Consider the following 24,782-nt stretch of genomic DNA (forward strand, 5'->3'; position numbering starts at 1 on the left):
TTAATTTTATCTTGTTTCCATGTCTACTAATACCCATGACTGATTGATTGATCTCTGCTGGTTCAGGTGGCACAAAAATATGATTACACTTCTCAGAAAATTAATTTTATGTGCAATTTATGACCCTCGCACGGAAAATCTCTTGTCGATACACAGCGACAACGTTGTGAAACAAGCAAAATGCAATTGTACGCATTTCCCGGGAACCGACTTGCGGGGAAAGAGTGTTTTGCAAGTGAACATGCAGGTTTGCAAAGGCTTTGAAAAGCTTTGGTGCCAACCAGCGGCTTGCTGCCACCCGGAATTCTGCTCACGCCCACCAACCAGCTACCCCTTCCCGCCCATTTCGGGTGGGCGGCTGACTGGCTGCACGCAGATGAGGCCTGGGAGTTAAAATTATCCGGGCTTCACGCTGCCGAGATTCGGGAGGGGTTTGGCGCTCCCCTTACCTCTCGCTGCCAGTTAAAATCGAGGCTTTTATCTTGAGTCTAGGTTGTCTGTTCCTATCAGGTTTTTCTTTTGCCTACAAAACAACAGTGACTACACTTCAAAGGTAACGTATTGGTTGAAAACTGCTTTGGGACATCCTGGGGGCAAAAAGGGCACTATACACTCGTGTAAATTCCAAAACACCTGACCTTTTTAAAAATAGCAACAGAAGTCTGGCATTCAAAGGGTTGAGATAAGAACATAAGAAATAGGAGCAGGAGTAGGCCCCTCGAGCCTGCTCCGCCATTCAATCATATCATGGCTGATCTTCAACCTCTACTCCACTTTCATGCCCGATCCCCAAATCCTTTGATTTCCCCTAGAGTCCAAAAATCTATCTATTCTCAGCCTTGAATATATTCAACAACTCAGCATCCACAGCCCTCTAGGGTAGAGATTTCCAAAGATTCACAACCATCTGAGTGAAGAAATTCCTCCTCATCTCAGCTTGAAATGGCTGACCCCTTATCCTGAGACTATGACCCCTAGTTCGAGACTCTCCAGCCAGGGGAAACAACCTCTCAGCCTTTACCTTATCAAGCCCCCTTAGAATCTTATATGTTTTAATGAGATCACCTCTCATTCTTTTGAACTCCAGACAATATAGGCCCATTCTACGCAATCTCCCCACAAAGGACAACCCTCTCATCCCAGGAATTAATCTAATGAACCTTCGTTGTCCCGCCTCCAAGGCAAGTATATCCTTCCTTAGATAAGGAGACCAAAACTGTACACAGTACTCCAGATGAGGTCTCACTAAAGCTCCGTACAATTGTAGTAAGATTCCCTTACACTTGTACTCCTTGCAATAAAGGCCAACATGCCATAGAATGTGCTAGATATGGATAAGGTGAGTTACTGATGGAATTTCAGTGTGAGCTTTGGTCACGTGGCATTCGTGAACATTAATGAATTGCAACTTCCAAACCAAGTTGACTTTTTTTGAAAGTAAATGATAAACATTCTAATTGCTCTCAATTGCTCTGTGTGATACATTCGTTTTGCTTGACTAAATTTTAGTTAATGTTCTTCTGTGAGAAACCAGGCAACCTTGCTGTTCAGTTTTATCACCTCGTTGAATGCCTCGAGTGCTACAGTCTTTCCGGGAGGGCTGCAGTTGTTCTTAGCTTTTTCTGCTGGACCTTAACTTTGGTATCCAAGAGCTCATGGTTAAAAACAATTCGATTTCTGCCTCATGCTCTACTCGATACTCCCCACGTTTGTTCCAGGTTTCCCAACAGGACATTCAGATTCAGGGATTCTGGTCTCTTTTGCGATCATTGCTAAAGTTAGGAATTGCCAGTGAAGTCATTTTCAAATCTGAGTTTGTTCAAACTTTGCAGTTTACCTATGCGTTATTTGGATAACCCAATTCTGCTCAGTTGAGGCACTGCAATTGCAGCTTCAGTACACTGGGACACGCTATCATGACTGAAAGAAGATTAAGCAGTATTCAATGTAGAAGCTGGTGCAAGATGAGATTTATTGGATACCGCACTGTCACTGGCCCCTTAGAAGCTGAAGAGCAGAGAATGATTTATGATACCGAGGGGCCTCAAAAGAGCTACTAATACAAATAAAGACAGAAGGAGGGGAAGAAAGCTAATGCAATAATAAATTAACAATAAAAAAAGTTGTATTTTACTTTAGTCTCAGATACAATGAATTGTTTAATGTTGTCTATTTTACCTTCATTCCCTACATTATAACTTCAAAAAAGTACTTGATTGGCTGTAAGTTGCTTTGGGATGTCCTGAGGTCATGAAAGGCGCTATATAAATGCAAGTTCTGTCTTTCTTTCGATTCACCAACAGACTCTACATATAAATAATTTATCTATGGGATATAGTACCTATAGTGTGTTAAAAAAGATTTTAACGCACTAAAGGTGCTTAAAGAAATGAATGAATTTGCACAAGTTCATGTCCTGTCAGCCTAAACCTGAGAAGCAACAATCAGTTGATAAGAAAGGAAGTCATTTCTTTTCTTCCCAAACACTTTTGCACAAGCCAAGTTTGAGCCATTTTCCTATTTACCATCCCTGCACAGGATTCTTTCTTCGTCTCCTCTTCCCCACACCACCTCTGAACAGGCCTGTGTCTTAGTCTGTTTTTCAAGTCTTAATACGATGACAGTGGCTCTTCAAATTTGCTTGACCCCAGCAGCCTGTGGTCCAAATCATGTCCACACGATGGACCGACAGACGTGAGCAAGGCGAAGACCAGAGGAGCTGGTGTAATCGCAGTCTGCAGTTCTTCTCACTTAAACATTGTTGACCTGTAGTTCAAAAGACAAAAACAACAAAAATATCTCCAGTGAAAAGAATATTTGAAGCCTGTTTCTTCATTGAAGTTAGTTTGAGAAGTACTCTTAAATTCAATACATTTTTCTTTGTTTTAATCAGCATATTGTTTTATTTACAGAAATATTGAGAAGGAATGTCCCAATCAACTTTAAAACAAATCTGAAAATTGTTTTGCTGAATAGACACCAGTAATATTATTGTATAATTGCATTGTGTAAAAAAAAAACCATGCAACAGAAGTTTCAGTTTATTTCGCCAAATAAAGGGTGAGACGATGAATGCACAATTTCCTAATTCAAACTGGATTGCACCAAATCTGTTAGATTCCAATTTTAAACTGGGCTACACCAGACTTACTGTTTAAAATTTTTATTATTTTCGAAGGTCAAATGAATATAGACTCAACAACATTCATGTCTGATTCAATCCAATGCAGTGGTAGGAGTCCTGAAGCTGTTGAAAGGCTCATGTACAAACAGTCCAATGTCCAGGTTCCCTTAGCCGCCTACTTTAGAGGCACTTCAAACAAATGCCGCTTAGGGATATTTTCTTCAGTCGTGTTCTCGTGAAAGGGTTAGCTCAGTGGTCAGTCCTTTCTTGCCCTTGTGAGCGAAAGGAATTTTCTCATACCACAGATAACATCTTAATCCATTCCCCCCTCATTGCAGACCTCTAAAAGCTGCTGTGTGTGAAACTGCTGCTTTTTCTGTTACGTTTTGTTGTTGCAGGCTTCGGTGACCCCTTGCCTTTCTCTCCTCTCCTTCGTTGTGCAGTGCCTGAGGTTAGCACTGGGTCACATGAGCAGGTGGGGACGTAGTGGGGCTTGTTTCCTCCGGTTGGAACTCGCAGAGTCTGAACATTTTTACAGCCTCCCCTTGCAGAGTTGCTGCAGAACATGGAACAACAGCCACCTGTCCAGTGAAGTGAAGCCCAGCGACGGTGACTTTGAGGGAAACCGTACTTTCAACAGGTACGAAATGTTTTAAATAGTCGGATGGAAAGAAAAACAGTGAAGTAACAGCTTCGCCAGCTTGTCCCTCCAACTTTTGGAGAATTGCATATCCAAGCACCCCCGTGTCTCTCTGCTCCTCCACTCTTTTTAAAGCTTTACCATTTGGTGAGCAACTCCAGTCCTTGTTCTTTTCCCAAAATGAAGAGAGGTTGTGGGCAGGTCACAGGATTCAGTTATGACGACTTGAGGTGAGGAAAACGTCAAGGCGACATGAGGGGAAAACTTTATTATGCAGCGAGTAGTTACGATTCGGAATGCGCTGCCTGAAAGGGCGGTGGAGGCGGATTCAATCATGGCTTTCAAAAGGGAATTGGATAAGTACTTTAAGGGAAAAAAATTTGCAGGTCTGCGGGGAAAGAGCGGGGGAATGGGATTGCTCTTACAAAGAGCCGGCACGGGCTCGATGGGCCGAATGGCCTCCTTCTGTGCTGTAACTATTCTATGATTCATTTGAGAAAGAACTCGATGCTGCAAGGTGGAGGCAGTAAGGCCGGTATTCTGGAAGGCCGAGATCAAATGGGCCTTCTTCATCCAAAGCGACTTTAATTTCTCTGCACCCAATTGAAAATGCCATTGGCAAAGCTTTAGAATATTTCTCCTGAGCACAAGAGGCAGGGTGGTGACACTAGAGACTCTGCTTATAGCCCTCACAGGTTGTGTTGCCAGGAATGCATCACTTGTCTTTCTGTACTCCTAGTCAAGGAAATAGTGTATGGACAGAAGATCTGTGAAGTCCAGGGAAAATAAAACATGAACTAAACAGTAGGGAATAAGAAACCATTGTTTGAGAGTTCCCCCCTCCTTTCTGATACTCAAAACCAGAAAAAGTATTTCAATTGACCAGTGACATTTCTTTAAAGGTCACTCTTTTTAGAATGTGGAAGTTAACAAGGTTGCTCATGACAGAGTGTTCTGTTACAAAACTATAACAAGGGAAAGTACGGAGGATTACTGTTATGAAATAATATAATCTGTCGGTAAATTGAAAGGATTAAGCTGTTTTAAAAGAACAACTGCTGATAGATGCTTGACTTAATAAAAAATGCTCAGTGCCTTGTTAAAAAGGTTTTTGCATTATTATCGGACTTGAGATTATGCCATCGTCCCCTTGATTCTAAAATTTTGTGTTAAGGCTAAATCTTCCCCCCTCACATTCAGCAAATGTGCCATGTGTCCCAAGGTCTGGACATGAAAGTCTAGTTCAAGTTGTTCTCAAGGCCCTGATATGCTTCAAAAGAATTTTTGTGAATGTGTTTCTCGCAACATTATATATCAACTGCCCACCTGTGGACGAAAACTGATTTTGTAATTACATGAACTTTAAATTGGCTTATTGATTATTGGTTGAGTGGAGTTTAGTCATGCATTTTGACAGTAAACCTCACACTTGGTTCATGCAGTGAAATTCACAGGTGCACATTGATCTTTTACACAAAGAACGTTCCCTCTTGTTGGCACTCCCATCTGATGCAGCAAGCATTTTTGACGAATCTCATTTTCCAGCAGAACCCTGAACTATTACGCAAGCCAATGTTTCATAACGTACCTCTGAACTCACTGCAAATACGATTCATTACCTTTTGACGCCCATTCACATGACGATGGACCAATATTAAATTTATCAAAAATGTGGCTGCAGAGCTCCCTAATATGGCTCAGTGGGTAAATGTATTGCCGAGTGTGTCATTGAACCAGGCAGACCAGGGAGGTGCTATGTTCAATCCCCGGGGCAACGGTGAAGGGACCGCAATGTGGCTTCGTAGCTCCTGGGCTAAGGGGGGAGAGAAAAGCAGCTGAGGCTCATGGATTGCTATGTCGGAATCCCTGCTGAATGAGGCAGTTGTGAACGACAGGTGAAGTCATGATCGGGATATGTTGTGATCTCCCCATGGGGAAATACCCTGGCAATTTTCACTAGGCCCGAAATCCCATTCCGTTTTAGCTTTAAATCAGGGCAACTCATTTTTCTGGCCAGCAAATCGGAGCAGGAGTCATCTCCATGATCTCCCCGCTGAGTCCCCGTGCACCTAATTTAAATATAATTAGATGAGGGCCCGTGGCATTGCAGCCTCCAACCTCCTGTATTTAATGCACTTAGAATGAGGAATATGAGGGCCCAGAATTTGCCGAAAAAATAACGGCGTGTGAACAACACACAGCGTTATTAATGGGTAAATCAACCAGCAAATTGTGGCCAGGAAGAGATATTCCATTAATTCTGAATCGTCACAAATTACTGGCTGATTTGCGCCACGAAAACAGTTTCTTGCTTTTAACCTCTCCCTGATTTACATGAAATTGCTGCATTTGCACATTAGTTGCCCATTAAACTCGCCACAGAAAGTTACGTCCAGTAATTAACAGCGTAAGTACCCTTTTAACAACATAATAATTGTTACTGACTGTCAATCAACCGCTCTTGCCCAGAAAGTGAACAATTAAAAGTGTGATGTGGAGATGCCGGTGATGGACTGGGGTGGACAAATGTAAGGAATCTTACAACACCAGGTTATAGTCCAACAATTTTATTTTAAAATCACAAGCTTTCGGAGATTTTCCCCTTCGTCAGGTGAATGACGAAGGGGAAAATCTCCGAAAGCTTGTGATTTTAAAATAAAATTGTTGGACTATAACCTGGTGTTGTAAGATTCCTTACAATTAAAAGTGTGGCATCTCATTTCTTCAGATTGCGAATGGTGTTGGAGAACTAAACATCCTGCAACTGGCAACATCTGGGCCAAGACGCAGCTGTTGCTGCTGCAGTAGCTGGGACAGCCGCCCTAGTGCCTCTTTGGTGTAGTGCACTCTTCTAACATACATCTCCTCAGGAAGGTTTTCACAGGGCCTGTGCTGCCTGCATACTCCTTGTGGGCAGGGTGGGATAACAAAATGTGGGGTTAACCATCCTTAAATGCTGTCTCATGTGCCTTTCCCCCATCCTCTCAGGATCAGCTGAGTCTGGTGGAAGTTAGGAGTTACTGGGATTGAAGGCTGCTGGAAGTTTGAATATCATTTACTGCAGCTGGAAATGACTCTTTTGGAGCAATGTTTTGGGCCTTCATCCGACACTGCCTTTGGACTGACTTCTGACTGGCTGTGGGAGTGTGAGACCACAGGGGAAATTTTTAACGACAGTTTTTACATAATGAAATGAAAATGGTCAGGGCCACATCACAGTGGGCGGAAATTCAAAGTAACATTAGATTCCCTTTGTTTTAGATACCACAAAGAAAGACTTGCATTTGTAAAGTGCCTTTCAGGAAACCCCAGAGCACTCCACAGCCAATGAAGTACTTTTTGAAGTCTAGTCACTGTTGTAATGTAGGAAACGCGGCAGCCAATTTGCGCACAGCAAGCTCCCACAAACAGCAACGAGATATATGATCAGATGATCTGTTTTCGTGATGTTGGTTGAGGGACAAATATTGGCCAGGACAAGTACCTATATGGCACTGAGATATAAACATCGTCAGTAAGAAGTCTGCACAATTACAGCTGGCCCATTGCCAAGTCAGTGGAGTAAATCTAAAGATGGGGGTTGAGGAATTGATCTTGGTCTCAACACTTGGGTGAGAAAAGTATAGAGTGCAGTGTAACATTTTTTTGCCTTTTTTCTGTTTTAAGGCTGGCTTTTCAGAGTAAGAAGATAGCATCTGATCACTGAGGCAAAAAATGGAGCTTCCACCTTCAGAACTGACTAAGTTACACATCGAAAGCAATGAGTGTTCTCTGAGATTTGCCATCAATCCAGGAACTCAAAGGTAATAATAAAGTGAAGCCTAGAAATTATCTTCGGCAATGTTAGCGGTCAAACACTCAACACATTTGTACAACATTCCTTTGAAACACTATTTTAGTGCGGACATTAAGCTGTTTATTTTAAATGGGTTAACAACTTCTGCAAAATAGCAGAGAAAGGAATATGATTCACATGCATTTAAGCATTTAGCTGGTAATGTTGCCAACAATAATTTCTAGGCTTATATTTTGCAATCATTTTCGTTTAAGTTTTGAATCCTTGAAACACTGTGGGATATATATACATTCCACTGTGTGCGAAGTTAAAGAAAAATCTCTTTGCTGATCGAATTGGTTTCCAATAACAGTGAAAGAATTTTCTTTAGTTTTTCTGACAGAGAAAAATATATCCCAGCATTTGAAGTGCATTATCGACAAGTTGTCAGACTGTAACGCCCTCTGAACACAGGGCGGCTGAAATTCCTCGGTTTGCGATCCCGGTAGTGACGCTGGGGTCACACCGAGTGGTGCCTTCCAGCGCAGACACCTGTCAGAGTTCGCGGGGTCAGTGGGAGAGCGCCTAATTCGCATGGCATTCGAGTGCCACTTTGGACGCACCTCTGCCCATGTCGGCCAGAAACCCTGGTGCCCGCCCACAAGGGGTGAGGATTGCCTCTCGGCATCTCCCCAGCCCCAGCCTGATGTTCCGCCAACCCCCTAAGCAAGGTAACCAATGTAGAGTTTTTCTTTTTAAATTCTGCTCTTGGAGGGACCAAACCAGTGGGGCCTTGCGGACACTGGGTATACCCTCACCCACTTGGTTCACCAGCCTCCACTGATATGCCAGGTCCCACTGCTACCTGTGGAGCGTGTACACCCAGTGTAGCAAGTCCCTGCCCCTGGCTCTGTCCCCGGCCTTCGTTTACCTTGGAAACGATTGCATTGGGAAGACCTACCAAAACACAAACCTGTTTCCATCCAAAAGTCTTGCTGCTGATCAGACTTCAATGGAATTGAATATCAGGCAGGTCGTATAACGGGTGGCTGAAGCAATACCACTCGTTTTTCGCGACTGGCCCAAGATAAATTTCTGCTCTTGTGCCTCGTGCGAGATTCCATTAGGACGCAGCCGCCGTCCAGTCCCTCCTCTAAGTGACTTTCCTGATCACTAAGCCTTGGTCCAATTGTTTGGACCATCACAATTGAGCCCACTCCTGTCCTCGCCTGGTGTCCATACAAAAATGGTACAACCTTGGCTAGCCTCCTGGCCGCTAAGCTCAGTTGTGGCAATCCCACAGCTAATAGTGGATTTAGTGGACTGAAACTGGGACCTTCTTTTAAGGACTCGGCACCCACACCAGTTAGCCACCGAACTATCAAGGAAAAAGGGGCCTAACCTATCTCATTACTGACGGGAATAGTAATCAAAGGGTAGGACAAGAAAAATGTTGGCCTGCAGCTTTGAGACTGATTCTAAGCAACCTAAGTGTGAATTCAGTTACTAAAAATATATTCTCACGCCTTCAAAAAAAAATCTGGGTTGTCAGGGCAACACAGGGGGAGCTGTGCTCAGCATCTGTCTTTGGCATACTGCACCTGAAAGTACTTAATCCACAGTGTGGAGTGGAGAATATTCTGCTCCCCAGTGCTCTCGCAAGTCAATGAGCACGTACGTTGGCATTTTGTAAACTTCAGGGTAAAATTGCCTCTGGTGATCACGTCATCCAGATGAATATGAATGATTCACTTATTTGCATTGAATCTTGTCCTGCAAAAGAAAACATGTTTCACTTGACCTCAGTTAAAGTGGGCTGCTGCAGAGTTTCCGTTGGAAAAAATTTGTTATTAGTTTGTTGCAACGAAGGTTCACTAGATTGATTCCTGGGATGAGAGGGTTGTCCTATGAGGAGAGATTATGTAGAACGGGCCTATATTCTCTGGAGTTTAGAAGAATGAGAGGTGATCTCATTGAAACATATAAAATTCTTAGAGGGCTTGACAGGGTAGATGCTGAGAGGCTGTTTTCCCTGCCTGGAGAGTCTAGAACAAGAGGTCATAGTCTTAAGATAAGGGGTTGGATATTTAGGACTGAGATGAGGAGGAATTTCTTCACTCAGAGGATTGTGAATCTTTGGAATTCTCTACCCCAGAGGGCTGTGGATGCTCTCTCATTGAGTATATTCAAGACTGAGATTGATGGATATTTGGACACTAAGGGAATCAGGGGACATGGGGATAGGGCGGGAAAGTGGAGTTGAGGTAGAAGATCAGCCAGGATCGTATTGAGTGGCGGAGCAGGCTCGAGGGGTCTTATGGCGTAATCCTGCTCCTATTTCTTATGTTCTAATGTTCCAAGAACATTATCCGTTAAGAAATGTGCTGTCATTCTGCCAATTGCACTAATTCTCTAGATGACATAAATGACTTTTGCAGATATTATATGAAAGATAAGTGATACATATTCTGAGCTCCATAATGCTTATTAATACTTAATGGGTTCATTTGAATAAAGCAAAGCATGTGGAAAAAGACCAGAAGCACTGAGAAGATTTAGACTCTCAATATTTTGATAAGGAAAAGCAACAAAAGGCTTTTGCTGCTTTGGAGTACAATACAATGCATGTTACTGTGAGATTTGTAGCAGAATCCAAAAACTATCAACAATCCACTAAGTTTCAAATTAAAAAGAAAAAAAAATTAGTTAAACATGTATAACAGATTGATCAGCACTGGAAAGAGAAATAAAGGTTATTGGGGGAAATCTTAACTTTGATCTTGCGGCCGGCCTCCCATCTTCCGCCCCCCTATAAACTTGAGCTCATCCAAAACTCTGCTGCCGGTATCCTAACTCGCATCAAGTCCCGTTCACCCATCACCACCTGTGCTCGCTGATCTACATTGGCTCCCGGTCCGGCAATGCCTCAGATTTAAAATTCTCATCCTTCTTTTCAAATCCCTCCATGGCCTCGCCCCCTCCCTATCTCTGTAACCTCCCCCATCCCTACAACCCTCCAAGATCTCTGCGCTCCTCCAATTCTGGCCTCTTGCGTGTCCCTGATTTTCATCGCTCCACCATTGGCGGCCGTGCCTTCAGCTGCCTAGACCCTAAGCTCTGGAATTCCCTCCCTAAAACTCTCTGCCTCTCAACCTCTATCTCCTCAAAGTTCTCTAGATTCAGGAACTGTCCCTCTAGGTTGGAAAATTACACATGTCACTCCGCTTTTTAAGAAAGGAGAGGGAAACCAGGGAATTATACACCAGTTAGCCTAACATCTGCTGTGGGGAAAATGCTGGAGTCTTTAATTAAGGATAGGGTGACTGAACACCTCGAGAATTTTCAGTTAATCAGAGAGAGCCAGCATGGATTTGTGAAAGGTAGGTCGTGCCTGACAAACCTGATTGAATTTTTTGAAGAGGTGACCAAAGGAGTGGACAGGGGAATGTCAATGGATGTTATTTATATGGACTTCCAGAAGGCATTTGATAAAGTCCCACACAAGAGACTGTTAGCTAAGATAGAAGCCCATGGAATCGAGGGAAAAGTACGGACTTGTTTAGGAAGTTGGCTGAGCGAAAGGCAACAATCAGTAGGGATAATGGGTAGGTACTCACATTGGCAGGATGTGACTAGTGGAGTCCCGCAGGGATCTGTCTTGGGGCCTCAATTATTCACAATATTTATTAACGACTTAGATGAAGGCATAGAAAGTCTCATATCTAAGTTTGCCGATGACACAAAGATTGGTGGCATTGTAAGCAGTGCAGATGAAAACATAAAATTACAAAGGGATATTGATAGATTAGGTAAATGGGCAAACTGTGGCAAATGGAATTCAATGTAGACAAATGTGAGGTCATCCACTTTGGATCAAAAAAAGGATAGAACAGGGTACTTTCTAAATGGTAAAAAGTTAAAAACAGTGGATGTCCAAAGGGACTTAGGGGTTCAGGTACATAGATCATTGAAGTGTCATGAACAGGTGCAGAAAATAATCAATAAGGCTAATGGAATGCTGGCCTTTATATCTGGAGGACTGGAGTACAAGGGGGCAGAAGTTATGCTGCAACTATACAAAACCCTGGTTAGATCGCACCTGGAGTACTGTGAGCAGTTCTGGGCACCGCACCTTCAGAAGGACATACTGGTCTTAGAGGGAGTGCAGCGTAAGTTTACTAGAATGATACCCGGACTTCAAGGGTTAAGTTACGAGGAGAGATTACACAAATTGGGGTTGTATTCTCTAGAGTTTAGGAGGTTAAGGGGTGATCTGATCGAAGTTTATAAGATATTAAGGGGAACAGATAGGGTGGATAGAGAGAAACTATTTCCGCTGGTTGGGGATTCTAGGAGTAGGGGGCACAGTCTAAAAATTAGAGCCAGACCTTTCAGGAGTGAGATTAGAAAACATTTCTACACACAAAGGGTGGTAGAAGTTTGGAACTCTCTTCCGCAAACGGCAATTGATACTAGCTCAATTGCTAAATTTAAATCTGAGATAGTTAGCTTTTTGGCAACCAAAGGTATTAAGGGATATGGGCCAACGGCAGGTACTTGGAGTTAGATCACAGATCAGCCATGATCTTATAAAATGGCGGAGCAGGCACGAGGGGCTGAATGGCCTACTCCTGTTCCTATGTTCCTCCTTTAAGACGCTCCTTAAAACCTACCTCTTTGACCAAGCTTTTGGTCACCTGTCCGAATATCTCCTTATGTGGCTCGGTGTCAAATTTTGTTTGATAATCGCTCCTGTGAAGCGCCTTGGGACGTTTTATTACGTTAAAGGTGCTATATAAATGCAAGTTGTTGTTGATGGTGTGAAACAGGTAATAGTGAGTCAGCAGACTGTTTTACATCTCTCCCGATATCTATTTCCATTGAGAGATGTATCACGGGCTGCCGACTCGCTATCACCTGTTTTACATTGTCGCACAAATTCAAGGTCTATCCCATACTTTTCATCAGAACTCGCCTTGATCCAAAGGGCCACACCCAGAGCATGAACCGTTCCTTCTCTTTCACTGTCGGACTGTCCATTTCCAACTGTCTTTCTTATAGATTTCCAGCATTTGTGCTTTTAATTCCTTTTATCACAAGTTCCTGATTAAAGCTGGCAATTATAATCGCCTAAAGATTACAGTTGGCGATATCAGCAGATGGAAGCAGAAAGCATCTGTACAGCATTCGTCTGTCTGCTGTTTTAACACAGATGTTGACATGTTTATTTTAAATGGTTTAACGCTTTTGCTAAAATAGTGCATAGAGGAAAGTATTAAGACCGCACTTAGCATTCATCTGTTAAAACCGCCAACTATCATTTCTGGCCAAATATTTCTTTTACAGTCCCATGGCTGCTATCTGCCTGCTGGTACCTCATTAGAGTTGCTGCTCCTCATGTACGAGGCAAGACAATGAGTGTTGGCAATGTCTCCAATCATTTGGGACAGCACAGTCGTGCTTGATTCTGCCTTCACTCAACACTCACATCCATCAGCTTTCTGGCAGGGGTCACTAGATAAGGATCGTGAGCAGGAGCCCTACTTGATTTTTCTCCTCCACAGCTTGGGGACACTCAGGCCAATGTACAGCCCCTACGACCCCAGCTGAAATCAGCCAACGCAACAGAAGTCAAGGCTCAACTGAGATCTTCCTATTCTGTATGGCCCAACACAGTGTATCTATCAACTGAGCTATCAGGGGGAGCAACAGTTGGGCAAGAATTACACTGGTTACAAAATCCTCGTCTTCCGATCGGTGTTATTTTAACATAGATCAGAGAATTGTTACAGTACAGAAGGAGACCATTCGGCCCATCGATCCTGTGCCGGCTCTATGTAAGAGCAATCCAGTTCGTCCCATTCCCCTGCTCTTTCCCCGTAGCCCCGCAAATTTTTTCCCTTCAAATATTTATCCAATTCCTTTTTGAAAGCCCCGATTGAATCTGCTTCCACCGCCCTTTCAGGAAGTGCATTCCAGATCCTAACCACTTGCTGTGTAAAAATGTTTTTCCTCATGTCACCTTTGGTTCTTTTGCCAATCGCCTTAAATCTGTGCCCTCTGGTAATCCACTTACATCTGATGTTACAGTAATGCCAGTCAGAAAACTGAGGCTTGTATGTAGTGATTTCATCTGGTCAGAATTTCTAGCAAAGGGTTCAGAAAGAACTGAGATGCCACCCCCTCCCCTTACATAGTCGAATCACCTGGCAACGATGTCAAGGCACTTCGATAAATATCGGCCACATGAGTGAGGCACCAGAGAGAACGCAGTAACTGTGGAACTGTACCCCAGCAAGGAATCAGCACCTTTTGAAAAGATGAGGGTCGGGGGGAGGGGGGGTAAGAGGGGTGAATTGGCAAGGAAGAGATCTTATAGCCAATAAACCTAACCATGGAAAGTCCGCAAACCGAAGCTGCAAGCTCAGAAACAAAGGCATCTGCATCCTGCCACACTGCGGTGAGCAATATAGCAGCATAGATGCAGAGCTGCATGAATTCTTCATGAGGTCTGTTACTTGGAACATTACAAAGTGCTCAACATGGGTCTGCTGGTTTGAAAATGCTTCCAAGTGTAAAAAGGAAGAACTTTCTTTATGAGGTCTGAGCTCATTTGTTTATTTGGTTCTCGTCTGTTGACAGTCGGGTTGCCAACTCTGGTTGGATGTATTCCTGGAGGTTTCGTCACATGACCACCCTCCGCCATCTGCCCCACCCAGTTAAACAGCCATTTTTTTAAATCCTTCTCCAATTTTTTTTTACAACTAATAAATGAAAATGAAAAATGCACAATTTTTTTTAACGCCCCTGTGATTTTTCTCCCGGGTTTTGCTCGTAGCAGTGACCTGGAGATTAACCTTCAATTCCTGGAGACTCCAGGGCAGTCTTGGAGGATTGGCAACCAAGCTCCTCTTCCCCCAGCCCCCTGCCATTCCCAGGCCGTGCAGCAATCTCTAACAGAGAAGTTGGATTGTGTCTCCGCCAGCACCACTTAATCTGCGTACAAAGATGTACACAGGAATGACCTGCGTTAACTCACCTGCCAGTTTTCCCTCTTTGCTGCGGGTCGATGTCTGGTCCCGTTAGGAGGGCTGAGATCAAGAACTCATCGTGTCTTGCCACGTAGCGAGTTGGAGCTTGTTTCTGGATGTTTTTCACAGTTCTTGCCTCTGCATGCGCTCTTCTTAGCCTGAAGGCCTACTTTTCAATTTTTTTTGTAAAATGACACAGTTTGTCGCAGGAGAATGAGGTGCAAATTGTCTGTTAAATTCTCTGTCAAAGATGGCCTGGGCAGGTTACAAAGCTCCAGTCCTGGGCTCACCGCACGCTGGGGTGTTGAATTTTACCAGTTGTAATCAGATTCTCGAAGGAAAGGGCAGGAGGACTGGGGAAAGATTTTTTTTTAACCACACGTGCTTCAACTCACCCTCTGGTAGATGGACTGAGAAAGGATGTCAGCATTATCCTTAGAGATGTCTGTGCACTAAACATTCCAAGCCTTCCTGACTGAGGACGACAGCACGGATACAGGGGTTGATTTGTCAAATCCGAACCCATCCATTATACCTAGATTTTCCCTCTGGTATTTATCCTCTGTAATCCTGTACGTTCACACTGTCCTACTCTTGTGAGGACAGCTAGCAGTGTAGGTGTTGCTGAATTGGCAGGTCTCCTCTAAAATGCTAATCTCAGCATTTATAATGCCAACTGTGTGAAGTTCTGATTTATTCAGCAGGGTTAGGGCTTAAATGGATATCTTAATTAACATAAGGTGATCAGTGTTTTAGATTATTTTATTTTGTTTAAATAAAACTCGTAGCATTCCGAATATGGTAGTCAGAGCTAAACCGCAGCGTTATGACCTATGGTTAATGAATTCTTATTATTTCCTCACTCATTAGCATTATTTGAAACAATGAAAAATCAGTACTTTTTTTAATAATAAAAGCAACAATGAGAGTAAAATTGCTGTTTTGGTGAGTTAGCAGCAGGAACGGAGCCCAGTTAGACATTGTGCAACTAGAGCCAGATAGCACATGAGGGTTTCCACCCAATTAATTATTGATAGCTCTCTCCTGCTCACTCAGCGGGCTGCCTGTGGGAGCGATGAGGAATATTGCCGCCTGACTGCAGCTATTTAAAGGGCCGCAGCATCCATTTGCAAAGTTGCATTGCGGTTTCTGACAGAAGAAATTGTGAATTAAAGGTGTTCACTAACTACAAATGATGCGTGTCAGAAGTAGAACTCCAAGGTTTACCGATGCAACAGTGGGCTGCTGCTCCTTGAAATTGTTTAAAGCAGGGATGTTCGGCTCAGCACCCGAGGGTACCATCCCCAGAAGAAATCTATCCAGGATGTCTGGCAAGGGGGTCACCAACTGAATTAATCCTGTGTCCAACATTCAGAGGGCATGGATACAATGAAAAAGAAGGCAGAAGACCTGGTAAAAGCTGCGAAGGTAAGGCTAACCAGTAGTTCCTTATACCAAGTAAATACCTCAAGTATGTATGCTGCTCCAAGCAAAACACTTAGCTATCTTACACACAGCAGGGCACATATTCAAGCTGCAACTTACAATTAGTACCTTTAAAAACATAAGCAATAGGAGCAGGAGTAGGCCATGCGGCCCCTCGAGCCTGCTCCGCCATTCACTAAGATCATGGCTGATCTTCGACCTCAACTCCACTTTCCCGCCCGATCTCCATATCCCTTGATTCCCTTCGAGTCCAAAAACCTATCGATCTCAGCCTCGAATATACTCAACGACTGATCATCCACAGCCCTCTGGGGTAGAGAATTCCAAAGATTCACCACCCTCTGAGTGAAGAAATTCCTCCTCATCTCAGTCCTAAATGCCCGACCCTTTCTCCTGAGACTATGCCCCCGAGTTCTAGACATTCCAGCCAGGGGAAACACCCTCTTAGCATCTACCCTATCAAGCCCTCTTAAGAATTTTATACATTTCCATGAGATCACTTCTCATTCTTTTAAACTCCAGAGAATATGGGCTCACCTATGTTGTCACCTAACATCTTAAAAGGACTTTACACCAGAAATCCTTTGAAACAAAGCCTAGTTGCATGATGCATGCTCCTTTATCCTCAAGCAGACAATGCAATGCAGGACGGGGACTTCAGTGGCACTGTATGTGCTCTTGATGTGTCCAACATCAAAAGAGGATCTTGAAACTTTGGGAGCAATTTTAACCCGACCAGCACGGCGGAAACCGGCAGATTGAGGTCCGATGACATAATCGGGCCCCGACTGTGATTTTAACTCCGGCTCGAGTGGCGAACTCACTGTGGCTTTCCCGCTCGGCTGAAGAGAGTTGGGAACTGTCGGAAAGAGGAAGAGGCCCATACAGGTGATTGTTTTACTTTCCTTTCTGGGGCCAGGAGGAGCAGGACTGCTGCTCCTTGCCCCACAAGGAAAGTCGCAGCCTCTCCTGCCCCAGACTCCGCTCCCTTCCCCCTTTCCCTCCCACGAGACTCTCCCGGAAATCTCTTCCCCACACCTACCCATGCCGGCGGGCAGCCCAAGGGCAATTTGCTGGAGGCAGGCAACTGCTTCGCGCCCATTTTCCAGCCGGAACTGGCTCAGCAGCATGTGAACGAGGCTCGAGAGTTCCGACAGACCAGGAGGCTAATTTTAAGCCCCAAGAACGGGTGGACTGGGGGCGGGTGGGTTGATTTCTTCAGCGGGACCGCATCCCAGCTCCAACGCACCCACTTCCGGGTTTTACCCAATGCGTTCCGATGAACAGAAACCCGGAAGACTTCAGGACTGGCTCCTTGGCGACAAGAGATACCCCACTGCAGACATGGCACGTGACACCTGTGAGAAACCCCACCAACGAGGCACAGCAGCAGTACAACCAAAGCCACATCACCACTAGGTCTGTCATAGGAATGCTGAAGATGCACTTCAGGTGCCCAGATAGCTGTGGGGGAGCCCTTCAGGGTGTGCAGAATAACCGGCGTGTGCTGCAGAACGTAGCGCAGCAGAGAGGTTTACAGGTGGAGGAGGTCGAGTGCGTCCATCAAGCGTCCTCTGCTGGCTCCAACATTGACGAGGAGGAGGAAGAAAATGAAAGTGGGGGAACCCATCGCGAGAGCAGCGGCGCACATCCCTGCCCGTGATGCCAGGTATTCCCTCATCTCTAACAGGTGCTCAGAATGGGATGTGCAAATTGAAGATTTCTGAGGTCGCCAGGAACAACAACCACCGCCAACCCACCCCCCGCCCCTCCCTTTATACAAAACGGTCCTTCACCCACGCATACACCCATTCCACACCTGCCCAATGGGTGTCATCATGTCTTGGCATTCAAGATAAAGCAAATGAAATGTGATTTCACACACGCAACGCAATAATGGCCAAGGTGAGGCAGTGGTGATAATGATTAAATTTAATGTAAGGAGTCTTACAACACCAGGTTATAGTCCAACAACTTTATTTGAAATAAAACTGTTGGACTATAACCTGGCGTTATAAGACTCCTTACATTTGTCCACCCCAGTCCATCACCGGCATCTCCACATCATAAATTTAATGTGCTATAGCAAACAAAATATATAAATGAACAACATGACACACCCTTGTGCATATACCCTTGGTGAACTACAATTGCTTAGCCTGTCTCTTTCTACTGCTTCTACAATGGGGTGCATCCCCTGTGGCTTCAGCAGAGGTAGTGGCAGGTTGCTCAGATACCTGACCTGACTGCTGAGATGCTCTCGGCCTACGACTTCTGGGTTTTGGAGCCCGTGAGGGCCCCGCCAAAGACTGCTCCACCTGCATCTGTGCGGGTGGCCGACTTGGCCATCAGGAGAGGAGCAGCGTTGGGGGTACTGGTTGAGGAGGGGGCAACGGGTGAGACGTGGGAGGGCTTTGAGTGGAGTCCCCACTTCCATGCCCCTTTCACCATCATCCCTCTCTCGGGCCAGTGCAACATCACTCCCACCACTCTGCTGGACAGCAGGTTGGTGAGCAGATGTGCCACATTGTAAGGCCAGGGCTAAAGTATCTGTCTGCTTGTTTAAGATGGCAGACACGTTGGCATCCAGAGTCCGCATGGCCGTTGTCATGGCCTGCATGGACTCATTTGAGATCCGTGCTTGAAGCTCAATGGAGGCTGTCACTCTCTCCATTGCTGATGTTCCCGCACTTAACTGCGCCAACAATCCACTAGCAATGGAGTTAGGCTCCTCCATCCTCTCCGCTATTGTGGAGGGTGTGCATGGCACGTTTTCCAGTACCTCACAAAGGAGCATCTGCACCTCGATCATTCTCCTTCTCAACGATGGCCCCCGGGGTTTAGCATCTGCGTCCAGCTGAGCAGAGCCTGGAGAGGAGTACACCCACCGACGCAGACTCTCCACAGATGTCCCTGCCACTAGTGTCTGCTCGTGCTCAATTGTGAGTGGTGAATCACCAGGTGACAACCCAACGAACTGTCCAACAGGACCCACCAAAGTGCGAGTGTCTGGTGTCTGCACTGGTGCATGGCTGTATGTCCTGTGACGGTGCACCCTCAGAAGGAATGAGATCCCCTGAGGAATCACTTTCTGCCATCTCGGCTCTTTCCTCTCGAAGGCGTAAAGGCCCTGGAAGAAAACAGAAGCCGATATTAATTATTCACTGGAAAAGTGATCATCTTTCCGCTGTCCACATTGAGGCCTGGAACAGTTCAATCGTTGATAAAATCAATTCATCATGTGTGAAAGATGTGAACGTTCTGTCACCAGCCGTCTGTGGGTTGCCAGCCTCTCCATCTCTGACGGATAGGCATGCAATGGTCCGACTTATCTCCATGGCCTCCTCCTCCGCATCTGTGAGCTGGACTATCTGTGGTGGTCCACCTCCAGTCCTCGTTCTCTCCCTTGCATTTTGCACTCCCTTCTCCTACAAGGGGAGAAAGAACAGACCTGTGAGTGGCTGAAGGGGACGTATTCACCCGATGGATGCATAGCTTTGGGTGAGGCTGACAATGAAACAGATGCATCAGAGGGTCACTATCGGATGGATGCATCACATTGCATCAGGATTGGGGTGAGTTGCAGTGGTGAGTAAATACATTGGGAGGTGAGGAAGTGCATAGAAGGTGAAGGATGTTTGATGCTTAAACTTAACTGGGTGTGAGGAGTGATGTGATGGAGCAGGCTTGTCAAGACAGAGTGAGAGGGGGGTGTTGTACACCACAGGAGTAGGCAAATCAGCAAATGTACTCTCTTTTCCTGACCTGGTTAGGTCATTAAAACGCTTCCTGCACTGCAGCCAAGACCTGGGCACCTGCTCCCGCTGCTCACCTCTTCTGCCACCTCCAGCCACCCCTTCTTGGTGGCAGAACCAGGTTTCTTCCTCCCACCACTTGGGTCGATGACCTTTCTCCTGGTTCTCCGTGAACCTGGGTGCTGCCTTTGCTCTCTTTGAATCCATGGCTTCACCTTCCTCCTTTCTCCTCCAGATCCATTTTTGCACTGGACTTCAGATGGCGTCATGCGGGTGCGCAGTACGCCCGCTGCACAGCTCGGAGACGTGAAACCCGGAAGTGAAATGAACTGCCTTCAGTTGAGTTGCGATCGCAGATTCCGACGCGCTCACTTGACTTCCGGGTTTCCCACGCGATTATCCAGCCGCCCGCCGAGTTCCCGACTCCAGGTGAAAATCAGGCCCGCCCGCCCCAAAAGCCACCCGGAGTTAAAATCGGGCCTCAAGTCATTGACGGCGCTCAAATGGCCATGCTGGATATTATTGGAGCGGAGGGAACAGAAAGAATGGGGTAGGGGGAAGCCAAATATATCCCCCGACTCACTCGCACTGACAGAGGCAAGCACACAGTACGCCACGTTGGCAGTGTTTGAAATGCTGTCTTGCAAACAGCATTGTAACAGAGGTTCCTTTTCTGTTTTCAGTGGCACAGAAGAAGGGAACGCCCAACAGCACTCGGCACCAGCACAGCACAGCTACGTACACTCCAGAGGATTTAGGTGCTGATCTTGAGCGTGCATGAGGAGGAGCAAGTGTTGCTGGCAGTGAAGGAGCAATAACCTGCTGGTGGGAGAGCAAGCCCACCTTGTTCCTTCGCTGCAAATCCGAGGGATTTCAACCCTGCGGGGTTTGCTTGGAAAAGACGATTGCTGCCTGAACAGAATCATGCACACCAATCACTTGAATCTGTTCAGAACAGCCTGGAGGGCTTCAATTCTTGCTTAGTTCAAAGCCACCTGCCGCATTTGGCAATTAGTTATGTCGCGTCTTGGCTGTGCTCGACGCAGTGCTGTGCTTTCCCGAGATTGGGGACGAGGACGAAGTGCAAACATTGTATTCTTTTTGCGCAGCGAGATGTTGCGATCTGGAATGCACTGCCTGAAAGGATGGTGGAAGCTGATTCAATTGTAACTTTCAGTCGGGAATCGGAGGGGAAAAAATGCAGGGCTCTGGGGGAAAGAGCAGAGGGTTGGGATTAATTGGGTAGCTCTTTCAAAGAGCCAGCACAGGCATGATGGGCCGAATGGCCTCCTTCTGTGCTGCATCATTCTATGATCCTTTAAGGCCTCATCTGTTTTTTTTTCGTTCTAATCGAAGTGTGGAAAATCAATGCTGGAGACTAGAAAGAGTTTCCAACTTTTGCATCCAGTATCAGTGTCAAGCACTCCCCAGTCATGGGTTATACACAGGGTGACATTTATCTATTCATTCACCCAACAATTTACGTTAACCACAGCCTCTAAAGAGCACCCCTACTGCACCAGTATGACATTTCCATTTCTTACACCAGCTATTCATCTGTTTCCTAATCATGCATAGTTATATAATGTGTTATTACACTAACTCAGAACGAGATTGAGATTAATTAAATGTATTTCACTTAGGACTGCAGTGGCAGAAAGAGATCTTCATACCATTAGTTTCGGCTGAATTTCAACCCAGGTCCCAAAGTTAAAAGAACAGCATCTGACACACTGAACTGCCCACGTTCCATCAGGGATTCCAGATGTCCACCCGTTCTGCCTGGGTGAATCTCACCCTCGGTCCCTGAGGCTGGGGCTCTTTTCCTCTAGAAAAGAGAGGCTGAGGGGTGGCCTTTGTCTTTAAAATTATGAAAGGGTTTGATAGGGTAGACGTAGAGAAGATGTTTCCACTTGTGGGGGAGTTCAAAGATAGGGGCCATAAATATAAGATAATCACTGATAAATTCAATAAGGAATTCAGGGGAAACTTCTTCACCCAGAGAGTGGTTAGAATGTGGAACTCACGACCACAAGGAGTAGTTGAGGCGAAAAGCACAGATGCTTTTAAGGAGAAGCTAAATAAGAAGGAGAAAGGAACAGAAGGCTATGATGATTGGGTCAGATGAAGAGGGGAGGGAGGAGGCTCGTGTGGAGCATATGCACCGACATGGACCAGTTGGGCCGAATGGCCTGTTTCTGTGCTGTAATTTCCATGTAATTAAAGGACAGCGTTCAGTTCCCTTGAGTGACTCCTGCTGATTGAGAAGAGCCAGCTTTGATGGGAAAATGTTGGCACCGTACTAAGTTGGAGGAAAGTGTACTTGGTGCACAATCTAGAGATTGTCGCTTACAAAAATAAGACTGCCTTTGTGACTCAAACCTGTCCGCCTCAAGAATGGTGCCTTAGTTAGTCCATTCAGCAGAATGACATGATTGAGTATTGCTACAGTCCAGTTGGGAGAAGGGGATGAAGAGGTTGGTGGGGGAATTTCTCCAAGGAGTGAAGAATTATCTTAAAAATTCCAGCCTGTGAATTTGCAGAGCTTTGTGCACTGGGAGTACCTATCGGGAATTTGGCGACACGGCAAATGGAGGGAATATCCTGGGAGGCTGACATCTTAATGTACTTCACGTGGGGTAATATAAGTGAAAGGTCAACCCTCTCTGTGCTCCAAGCAGCAGCAAGGTCACATTTCTGAAATGTTTTCCTTTTTTTGACATTTCTCTCAAGCTGCGCCCAGTTGTTATGTCTCCTAATGTAAAAACAAGTCTCTCAATCTATCCGGGTTTTGATAGAGTTTGATAGGGGGAATGGGACCAGCTGGATTGCTCTTGCATAGAGCCGGCATGGACTCGATGGGCCAAATGGCCTCCTTCTGTGCTGTAACCTTTCTATGATTCTGTGATAAATGAGGAGAAACTGTTTCCAGCGGCAGAAGGGTCGGTAAGCAGAGGACACAGATTTAAGGTCATTGGCAAAAGAACCAGAGGCGACAGGAGGAGAAATTTTTTTACGCAGCGAGTTGTTATGATCTGGAACGCACGGCCTGAAAGGGTGGTGGAAGCAGATTCAGTTGTGACTTTCAAAAGGGAATTGGATAAATACTTGAAGGGGAAAAATGTGCAGGGCTATTGGGGAAAGAGACTAAATGGATAGCTCTTCCAAAGAGCCAGCACAGGCACCATGGGCCGAATGGCCTCCTTCTGTGCTGCATCATTCGATGATTCTAGGTGTAACCTGGATCGCCAGTATCAGCCCTGACACTCTTGAGATTTCAGGCAAACCTCCTGACCCCACTGCTCCATTAGAACACTGCGGTCGGGGAGTTTGCCTGTAACACAGGGAGGCAGAACTGGCACGAGTGAATCGGGAGGCTTGTATCGTACAAGGTAAACTACTCACGCTGATCGCCTTTAATACAGTCAAAGGGAAATCCACATTCCAGACAACTGGCTTCAAAAATAACAGGAATTCTCGCAGAAGAACGTTTCATATTATCATCACATTTGGAGCAGAACCAACTCATGACTTCTTATATTCAAGACCTCTTCGATTTCCATGGCCCTTTCCAGGAATCACGGGCATGTCGGCTGGCATAGGTGGAAATTGGTTCTCAGTTTAATCGTATTGCGATCTGTGCTTCTCTCCGGACGCTCCCAAGGATTGCTGAGTTGAGTGCTGAAAGCTGATATTGGAGAGTCAACAGTTCTACATGTCTCCCTGGCTCTGTGCTGCAGCTTTTCTGCATCAGGTTTATTTTTTTTTACAGCTCAGTGGCAAACGAGCCTTTTCTTTTCGACCCTGTTTTGTTTTCTTTCTCTCTCTCTCTCTCTCTCTCTCTCACGCTGCTGCAAATTCCTCAGAGGTGTCGAGGCATGTTATCCCTTCCATCATTGCTGCACAGTCGCTCTCCGACTGAGAGGTACATGCATGGGTCACAGACAGCAATCTCTGCTACTTATACAACCACTGACAGGAGCACATTGCCACAGGCCAAGACAAGTTTATTTACTTGTCGGTACTTAAAACAGGAGAGTTCATTGAGACTGTACATCTCAATCACAAGGGAATGAAAAGTAACACAAAGAAAGACTTGCATTTATATATATAACGCCTTTCATGGCATGAGATAATCGGGGAGGGGGGGGGGGTCCCTGAATGAAGTCCTGCTGCTTGCTTCTTCTTTAGAAAATCATTTTCCACTGACCACCATCAAAAACACTTCAAGCTGCCTTTAAGTATCACAGTAGATTCAGCACAGGAGGAGGCCATTCGGCCCATCGTGCCCGTGCCGTCTCTTTGAAAGGGCTATCCAATTCGTCCCGTTCCCCCGCTCTTATCGTAGGGGAATGGGACTAATTGGCCCACCCCATCTCCCCCACTTCAGCGAGATGCCCGTAGGGAGCACGCATCGCGCTGGCAGCTCGCTGATCGCATTTAAATGAGGCCCACTCTTGAGGTTGACTCGGGCCTCGCGCCAACTGCATCAGGCGGGTCGGCGGAGCGGGCGCCCTGCCCACCTCCTGCCCATCCAACGCCAGACACGAAAATTGACCCCATTGAATTGGCAGTTCCCGCATAGAGCCATATATGGGCGTCTGGTATAAGTTGGGAGAGCAGGGGGGGGAAAACAATTCCTGAAACAAAATGGCTAAAATTGTCCAACCTAAGAGCAAGGGATTGTGGGGTTGACTTTGAATGGTTGTATAGATTTACTCCAGACAGTTTTGTTTAGATTTCTAAAGCGAAACACCACTCTCGACCGATCTGGTTCATTGATTACAAGTGTGAAAAGCACAGAGAGTAAAAACACTTCACATTTCTGAAATATTTTGCTCCTACATGCAGCATAAGTTTGGCCGACATACCAGCAGAGCTGCTGTTCCTGAAATATCAATAGATTGTGATTTTTTTTTTGTGTACGAGATCTTTGTTTCCTGATATAAAGTCACTCACGTGGGAATAAAAGCACAAACTGGACTAGTTTTCAATAACTGATGCTGAATGT

General features: G+C 45.5%; 1 protein-coding gene and 1 long non-coding RNA gene across 3 annotated transcripts in view; one reads left to right on the forward strand and one right to left on the reverse strand.

Annotated features, from left to right (window-relative positions):
* Window positions 1-1,841: 1,841 nt before the first annotated feature.
* Window positions 1,842-23,679, reverse strand: LOC137335713 (uncharacterized). 2 transcript variants are annotated; one of them, XR_010966485.1, is made up of 4 exons: window positions 23,177-23,679; window positions 9,141-9,312; window positions 3,152-4,531; window positions 1,842-2,766 (listed from the first exon to the last, which is right to left on the reverse strand). It is a non-coding gene; the product is annotated as an uncharacterized lncRNA (long non-coding RNA). The 2 variants fall into 2 exon arrangements; XR_010966484.1 differs by lacking the exon at window positions 1,842-2,766 and having other exon boundaries at window positions 3,054-4,531.
* The window catches only part of LOC137335712 (rho-related BTB domain-containing protein 2-like), an 87,759-nt gene continuing 66,411 nt past the window's right edge, over window positions 3,435-24,782 (forward strand). The window contains exons 1-2 of the mRNA XM_068001009.1: window positions 3,435-3,764; window positions 7,431-7,507. Of these exons, the coding sequence (XP_067857110.1) occupies window positions 7,479-7,507 (29 nt within the window). The 5' untranslated portion in view covers window positions 3,435-3,764; window positions 7,431-7,478. The remainder of the gene's footprint in view (window positions 3,765-7,430; window positions 7,508-24,782) is intronic.

The sequence above is a fragment of the Heptranchias perlo genome, chromosome 20, assembly GCF_035084215.1.
Source record: "Heptranchias perlo isolate sHepPer1 chromosome 20, sHepPer1.hap1, whole genome shotgun sequence".
Taxonomy (NCBI): Eukaryota; Metazoa; Chordata; class Chondrichthyes; order Hexanchiformes; family Hexanchidae; genus Heptranchias; species Heptranchias perlo.